The sequence below is a fragment of the Coregonus clupeaformis genome, chromosome 4 (assembly GCF_020615455.1).
Source record: "Coregonus clupeaformis isolate EN_2021a chromosome 4, ASM2061545v1, whole genome shotgun sequence".
Taxonomy (NCBI): Eukaryota; Metazoa; Chordata; class Actinopteri; order Salmoniformes; family Salmonidae; genus Coregonus; species Coregonus clupeaformis.
Genome location: NC_059195.1, coordinates 20,030,676 through 20,039,430, shown reverse-complemented (window position 1 = coordinate 20,039,430; position 8,755 = coordinate 20,030,676). Strand labels below are relative to the sequence as shown.

General features: G+C 44.3%; 1 protein-coding gene across 8 annotated transcripts in view; it reads left to right on the top strand.

Moving 5' to 3' along the window:
• grip1 (glutamate receptor interacting protein 1) overlaps nucleotides 1-4,148 on the top strand; it is a 451,333-nt gene extending 447,185 nt beyond the window's left edge. For all 8 annotated transcript variants that reach the window (XM_045210598.1, XM_045210595.1, XM_045210592.1 and 5 more), the window contains 3 exons: nucleotides 87-320; nucleotides 1,391-1,537; nucleotides 2,930-4,148. In XM_045210598.1, coding sequence (XP_045066533.1) covers nucleotides 87-320; nucleotides 1,391-1,537; nucleotides 2,930-3,247 — 699 coding nt within the window. In that variant the 3' untranslated portion in view covers nucleotides 3,248-4,148. The remainder of the gene's footprint in view (nucleotides 1-86; nucleotides 321-1,390; nucleotides 1,538-2,929) is intronic.
• The last annotated feature ends 4,607 nt before the right edge of the window (nucleotides 4,149-8,755 follow it).

Below are 8,755 nucleotides of genomic sequence, written 5' to 3'. Positions count from 1 at the left end.
TCCTCTCCATCTCCCCCCTCTCCATCTCCCCCCTCTCCTCCCTCCTCCCCCCTCTCCTCCCCCTCCATCTCCTCCCTCCCCCCCAGGCCACCATTATGTCTGGCAGCAGTATGAGTCTGAACCATGACCCTGCTCCTCTGAGGAGCCACCTGGGTCGGCAGGCCAGCTTCCAGGAGCGCAGCGCAGCCCGGCCGCAGTGCAACCAGTCCTCACGCTCCAACACACTGCCCAGCGACGGGGGGCGCAAGGCCTTCGCCATGAGGAAGATGAAGCAGGAGATGAAGGACATCATGTCGCCCACCCCCGTGGAGCTGCACAAGGTAACGATGATAGAGCACCACCCAGACCCTCCAGGGCTGATTTTCTTTACGCCGTTGACATCACTTCCTGTCATGGAACGTCAGAGGGGTTAAAAACCCTGTGAAGGTAAGAAAGTTCTGACGCATCTTAAGCGTTTGCGTATCTTCAACTTTATTTATGATGAAGCTCCGGTACTGTCAGCAGACACAGCCAGTCATCCAGTCTATCAATCATGTTATGCTGTCAACAGACACAGCCAGTCATCCAGTCTATCAATCATGTTATGCTGTCAGCAGACACAGCCAGTCATCCAGTCTATCAATCATGTTATGCTGTCAGCAGACACAGCCAGTCATCCAGTCTATCAATCATGTTATGCTGTCAGCAGACACAGCCAGTCATCCAGTCTATCAATCATGTTATGCTGTCAGCAGACACAGCCAGTCATCCAGTCTATCAATCATGTTATGCTGTCAACAGACACAGCCAGTCATCCAGTCTATCAATCATGTTATGCTGTCAGCAGACACAGCCAGTCATCCAGTCTATCAATCATGTTATGCTGTCAGCAGACACAGCCAGTCAACTAGTCTATCAATCATGTTATGCTGTCAGCAGACACAGCCAGTCATCCAGTCTATCAATCATGTTATGCTGTCAGCAGACACAGCCAGTCATCCAGTCTATCAATCATGTTATGCTGTCAGCAGACACAGCCAGTCATCCAGTCTATCAATCTATCAATCATGTTATGCTGTCAACAGACACAGCCAGTCATCCAGTCTATCAATCATGTTATGCTGTCAGCAGACACAGCCAGTCATCCAGTCTATCAATCATGTTATGCTGTCAACAGACACAGCCAGTCATCCAGTCTATCAATCACGTTATGCTGTCAACAGACACAGCCAGTCATCCAGTCTATCAATCACGTTATGCTGTCAGCAGACACAGCCAGTCATCCAGTCTATCAATCACGTTATGCTGTCAGCAGACACAGCCAATCATCCAGTCTATCAATGAACGGAATTATTTATACCAGGTTAAATTATTCATTGATAGTTGATGACATTATTGATTGATTTTGCAGGTGAGTCTGTTGAAGGAGTCGGACCTTGAAGACTTTGGCTTCAGCGTGTCGGACGGCCTCCTGGAGAAAGGTGTTTATGTTAACAACATCTGCGCAGGGGGACCTGCAGAGGTCGGGGGGCTGAAGTCCTACGACAGGCTGCTACAGGTACACACACACACACACACACACACACACACACACACACACACACACACACACACACTGTCCTAGCTGCTTCAGGTGGTAATGAACTGTGGACAGATAGATACTGTATGTATATATATATATATTTTTTTAAACAAAACATCCACATACAAACGACAACATACTGACACACACAAACATCACCAACATCCCACCTGCCCAGACCCACCTGATCCCACCCCCCAGTCTCCAGCGCCTGCATCCCTCTCCGCCACGTGGCCTCAAACTGCCTGCACCGTTTTGTTTCTCTCTGTCACCCATTGCACTTTCAACGTTTAGATAATAAATCATTTGACCTTTCCAATATTTTCTATTTCCAACATGTAGCTAAAAGGTAGTAAGTAGATATGGATGTTACAGTCACAGAGCCTCAGAGCTCCCTAAAGTAGAGAGTATCTACGCAGTTCATAGAACGTCAAAGGGGTTTTTGTATTTCTTGGCCCAAATTGATACACAACATTGGCATAATTTCCCCCTGGTCTAAATGAGGCTGACTTTGCGGAGAAAGTCCCGTTGATGGATAGATGAATCCCTCTCCAGGGAAGCTATCAATCTAGTAAAAGTCTCATTAACATAGGAAGAGGAGAGAACGGGTTGTCTCATGTTGTTTTGAAAAGAAAGGAAAGTCGCTGTCATTATTCGCTGCTCAGTGAGAGACTCTCGTTCCTCATCAGCTGTCCTCAGGTCACCGTTGTTGTTTTGAAAGCACAAACAAGGAACTGAACTACAATTTCGTCTGCTGACATCAGGTGAAAGTCAACGTGGGACGATATTCAACTTTTATATGTTGATATTTTCAAGTCACCGACAATGTTGTTTAAGGAGAGGAACTGCAATGTATTCTGAAAGCCAAGATGATACATTATTCAGCTTTTCATGTTTCTAGTCGGGTAATGGAAGGGTACATCGGTCAATATTAGCCAGCTATATACAGGAGCAGAGGGAGAGAAGGGATCTGGGTTTACCAACTATTTACCTGAAGGTTTCAACAGAGTAGATGTATTCATCTTCTACGCTTCTAACTGAAAATGAAAGGAAACTGCTCTGAGGCGAAGCCTGAAGTAAAGATTTCAGCCTCAAGAAATACAAATATTAGATTTGTATTTATTTTTTAAAGCTTTTTAAACCAAAGCTTTTAAACCACCATAGGGCGCGAACCTCTGCTCCCCCGATGATGGTCGAACAGAGGTTTTCCAAAAGCGGACCTCCAATCTGTGCTTGCTAGCTGGAAACTCAAGTCATTTCCTTTTGTTGCCTCTGTAACATCTGAGTTGAAACTTAATTCAATGGACCTCAAAGCTTTTAAACCAAATATAAATAACTCATAACTTTCCCATGTCTTTGCTTTCTCAGATCAACCATGTGAGGACCAGAGACTTCGACTGCTGTCTGGTGGTCCCTCTGATTGCTGAGTCAGGCAACAATCTGGACCTGGTGATCAGCAGGAACCCTGCTTCCTCCAGGACCGGGTCCCAGTCAGAACTGAACCAACTACCCACCGAGGAGCCCGTCATCAACTGGACCGAGCCGGGGGACAGCCTCTCTGGCCCTCCACCGAACCAGAACCACCACTCCTTATCCAGGATGGCTGCCGGGATCGGGGTGACTGGTATCGGGGTGGCGCTGGCCGGGGCCGAGCTAGATGACAGAGACCCCACCAAGACCTTATAGCAGACTGGAGGTCTGAAGGCCCAAGGCTCTGTCTGTCTGATAGCCAGCGCCGGCCCTTCCTCTGGTGCTACTGTAGAAAACCACTCTGATGAGACAGGGGGTCAATCTAAAAATGGAGCCCTATTGCATGTGTAGGGCACTACTTCTGTCCAGAGCCTCTTTGCAGGCTAACCCTCACAGCTCTGGCTAAACGTAGTGCACTACCAAGGGAATAGGGTACCATTTAGGACACAGACAGACAGACAGACAGACAGACAGACAGACAGACAGACAGACAGACAGACAGACAGACAGACAGACAGACAGACAGACAGACAGACAGACAGGTGTTCCTAGGTGGACGATGGGGGCCCGGGGCCGCTAAGTCAAAGCACACTGACAAAAACTAAACTCCTTCCTCTGAGCCACAATCACAAGAGGTTCCCTCTCCTCTTCCTCCTTCACACTGGGGACTATTGGCTACTGTGTGCACCTCTAGCCCAAGGACTACAAAGAACTTCAAAAGATGGAGGCAACATCGACCACACTGACCTCTTGGAAAATACCTGAGACAAAAAACGAATAACAGTGAAGAAGTGAAATAATAGTGCCATCCAATCTATCCTTTTTATTACTGCAGCTGGACAATAAACAGGAACACACTTCTGTTCTTTAAAACAAAAGGAAAAAAAAAGAACATTTGCTGAAACGTTTCCATGTGATGCTGGACTGGCCACTCTGTAAGTGTATGTGTATGTTTGTGCGCGTTCACCACTGCTGCATCACGGCGTGACTGAAACAAGGCCAGAGCGAAACAAACCCTCCATCTTGTTTTTCTAGGAGTCCTTCCTTCTCTCCCTTTCTCTCTGTCTCTCTCGCTCTGTCCTTCCTTCTCTCCCTTTCTCTCTGTCTCTCTCGCTATGTCCTTCTTTCTCTCTGTCTCTCTCGCTCTGTCCTTCTTTCTCTCTGTCTCTCTCGCTCTGTCCTCCTTCTCTCCCTTCAGACCTGGGTCTAACTAGCTCTCTATTCCCAGTGATTTCTAAATGATTTCTACAGAAAAAAATATCAGTGCTGCTTCTCACTTCTTCCCAATGATTTCTAATGATTTTTAAGTAGACTATTTCACTTGAAAAAAACATATGGAAAATACCACAATATTTTTACGTTAGCCCCATTTAGTTTCTCAGGCTGGTACTGTAGACGAGCCTCTCGTAGACAAGACTGAGGAGGAGGATGTTGAAACGAGGACAGTCAGGCATCCCCTTGGGCTTCATCACAATGCGTTTGGCAGACGAGACAACATGGTGTGATGTCTCCTATCCATGTATGTCACCAAGCTCACTGGTTGACCTAGAAGCATAATATATAAAACCCTTTAGAAAGTGATTTAAAAAGCTAGCTTTGGGGAGGAGAAGAAAGAAGCAGCTTTATCTAGGCTACACGCAATTAGAAAGAAAGAAAATCGTACCCGCCGTACAATCTGCAATTCCCAAACAAAATGGCGACTTCTCTGAATCATAGAATACAGGGTCACCATTTCCCTTATAACAAGGAGGTGGTACTGAAGCACCTTATCCTTCATTTGGACATAATCTATTTTCATAAATAGATGCAGAAGAGATGTGTTTTACCGTACGAGAGGTAATATATGCAATGTGAGCATAGCTTCCTTACAGCTACACTGGAGGAAGTCCTGTCTGACTTGATTGCTTGCAGTATGTGTGAAATAGGTATGCTAACATTGTGCTGTTACAGGGACCAGAGAGAGATTTTTTGTTGTTGTTGTGATATCCAATTAGTAGTTACAGTCTTGTCCCATCGCTGCAACTCCCGTACGGACTCGGGAGAGGCGAAGGTCGAGAGCCATGTGTCCTCCGAAACACGACCCTGCCAAGCCGCACGGCTTCTTGACACACTGCTCGCTTAACCCGGAAGCCAGCCGCACCAACGTGTCGGAGGAAACACCGTACAACTGGCGACCGAAGTCAGCTTGCAGGTGCCCGGCCCGCCACAAGGAGTCGCTAGAGCGCGATGGGACAAGGAAATCCCGGCCGGCCAAACCCTCCCCTAACCTGGACAACTGTGTGCCGCCTCATGGGTCTCCCGGTCGCGGCCGGCTGCAACACAGCCTGGGATCGAACCCTGGGCTGTAGTGACGCCTCAAGCACTGCGATGCAGTGCCTTAGACCGCTGCGGCACTCAGGATGCCCCAGAGAGAGAGAGAGAGTCCTATTACTTCAGAACACTGGACACCGCACATTACAGGTAGTTTCATTGGTACTGAAACTAACTACTACTTAGGAAGCGGCACCCCATAAAACTGGGTTTAGAAAACGACCTCTATATTACAGCAGTCATTTATCCTTTTAAAATGACGTTCTGAAAGAACACCAACCAACCAGATATCAAATCAACCTTAATGTCCCATCCTGAATAGTAACGTTACTCGTTTAATTTCTACCAATCAATCAAATCAATCAAAATGACCCATTGATTTAAGATTTAAAAAAAGAAAAAAAAGCATGAGGTAAAATCAAAAATAATAAGTAATTCAAAACAGCTTTTCTATTCAGCATCTTCCAGCCCTGCACCCTCTGAGTAAATATCAACTCATATGCTAATCTGTGTGCTACTGGCGTTGTTTAAAGTATGTTTTTGTATGTTTCATTGTTTTTCTGAGGTTTGCCCCTCCCAAAGGCTTCAAATAATAACAAAGGATTTGTAATATAGAAAATGGCACTTGTTTGATGATGATGATGATGATGATGGAGAGATGCGAGGTGTAATGTTGAAGGGTCCAGTTTAATTTCTTACCCTATAGCGGTAAGGCGACAAGACGTAATTCCAGGAGATTTTTTCACTTCATAAAGAAACTATTACGCAAGAAAAAAAATAACAGAAAGGTCTGTTCAAAAGCAGGCTACCTGTGACAAAACCGTGTACTTTATGTAAACTAGTGGCTTTTTGATGAGTGATGTCACCTTTGTCTTCAGTGCTCACACAACACTGTCTCTTGCTTATAGAAATAGAACATAGACTTGAATGGGGAAATCCCATTCTAGTATTTCTATTTCTATGGTCTCACCATTTGGAATGGCTCCACGTACAACAGCATTACCCGTCCCACTGTACAACCAACCACTCAATCTCTTATTTAGAGAACGATTTCGCTCTCTCTCTCTCACACTCTCACTTATGCCATAGAGACTGTTTGAAAAGCCATGTCGTCTCAATGTTCACTTTCAAGTACTGTATATATATATATACTCCAACTCCAATACACTGGATCCTACTGAAATACACTGACAACTCCAATACACTGGATCCTACTGAAAAACACTGACAACTCCAATACACTGGATCCTACTGAAATACACTGACAACTCCAATACACTGGATCCTACTGAAATAGACTGACAACTCCAATACACTGGATCCTACTGAAATACACTGACAACTCCAATACACTGGATCCTACTGAAATACACTGACAACTCCAATACACTGACAACTCCAATACACTGGATCCTACTGAAATACACTGACAACTCCAATACACTGGATCCTACTGAAATACACTGACAACTCCAATACACTGGATCCTACTGAAATACACTGACAACTCCAATACACTGACAACTCCAATACACTGACAACTCCAATACACTGGATCCTACTGAAATACACTGACAACTCCAATACACTGGATCCTACTGAAATACACTGACAACTCCAATACACTGGATCCTACTGAAATACACTGACAACTCCAATACACTGGATACTTAACTGCTGAAATGGCTGACATCTCAACTACTGAAATGACTACACACAGTTCAACCATAGTAGCCCAACAGTAATCTTTGACTACTTCAGTCACCTGGTACTACTGTTGCCTTTTAGAGTTCAGTTGAATCTCAAACTATCGCGGTGTCAAAAAACAGTGGCTTATTTAACCACAGATACAGTTCATTGCAGACATGTGCACCTTAGTTTTGTTACAATTCACCTCAACGTTACAGAGAACAAGCTTTTGACTTATGCAGACGAAACCTTGAGTTGAAAAAAAGCTCAGGTGGAGTGGTCATTTTTTCTGTTCTAATTACTGGAGTATACACTGCCAATTACCATAGTGGGGTCAATCATTTTCAACGTATGATACATTTAAAGAATCAAACTCACTGTTAAGTCCCTGAAAAATTGTATTTTTATTTCTAATGGACCGGTATTATGAACTGTAAAGTATTTTTGTACAAATTTAATACTTTGGTAGCATGATATTTATCGTCTATGTATAACTTTGGGAATTCCTCCAGCTGTAAACCTTTGTATGGCTGAGAAAAGATAAACAATAAAAAAAGATTTACAGAGTGGAGAAAAAAAACATGGCTGGGGTGATTTACAGAGTGGGAAAAACAACATGGCTGAGGTGATTTACAGAGTGGAAAACAACATGGCTGAGGTGATTTACAGAGTGGAAAAAACAACATGGCTGAGGTGATTTACAGAGTGGAAAACAACATGGCTGAGGTGATTTACAGAGTGGAAAAACACAACATGGCTGAGGTGATTTACAGAGTGGAAAAACAACATGGCTGAGGTGATTTACAGAGTGGAAAAACAACATGGCTGAGGTGATTTACAGAGTGGAAAACAACATGGCTGAGGTGATTTACAGAGTGGAAAAAAACAACATGGCTGAGGTGATTTACAGAGTGGAAAAAACAACATGGCTGAGGTGATTTACAGAGTGGAAAACAACAACATGGCTGAGGTGATTTACAGAGTGGAAAAAACAACATGGCTGAGGTGATTTACAGAGTGGAAAACAACATGGCTGAGGTGATTTACAGAGTGGAAAAAAACAACATGGCTGAGGTGATTTACAGAGTGGAAAACAACAACATGGCTGAGGTGATTTACAGAGTGGGAAAAAAAACATGGCTGAGGTGATTTACAGAGTGGAAAAAAACATGGCTGAGGTGATTTACAGAGTGGAAAACAACATGGCTGAGGTGATTTACAGAGTGGAAAAAAACAACATGGCTGAGGCGATTTACAGAGTGGAAAACAACAACATGGCTGAGGTGATTTACAGAGTGGAAAAAACACAACATGGCTGAGGTGATTTACAGAGTGGAAAAAACAACATGGCTGAGGTGATTTACAGAGTGGAAAAAACACAACATGGCTGAGGTGATTTACAGAGTGGAAAAACACAACATGGCTGAGGTGATTTACAGAGTGGAAAAAACAACATGGCTGAGGTGATTTACAAGGTACTGACGAAATGATCACAATCTCATCTGAGGCAATTACATGATACAAGATGTATAGCAATTAAAACATGACTTTAAAATAAACAGATAATAATACACAGAGTTTACTGTCTAATGATGGCGCCGGAAGGGATTGTGACCGCAAGGCGCTACAGAGGGTAGTGCGTACGGCCCAGTACATCACTGGGACCAAGCTTCCTGCCATCCAGGACCTCTATACCAGGCGGTGTCAAAGACTCCAGCCACCCTA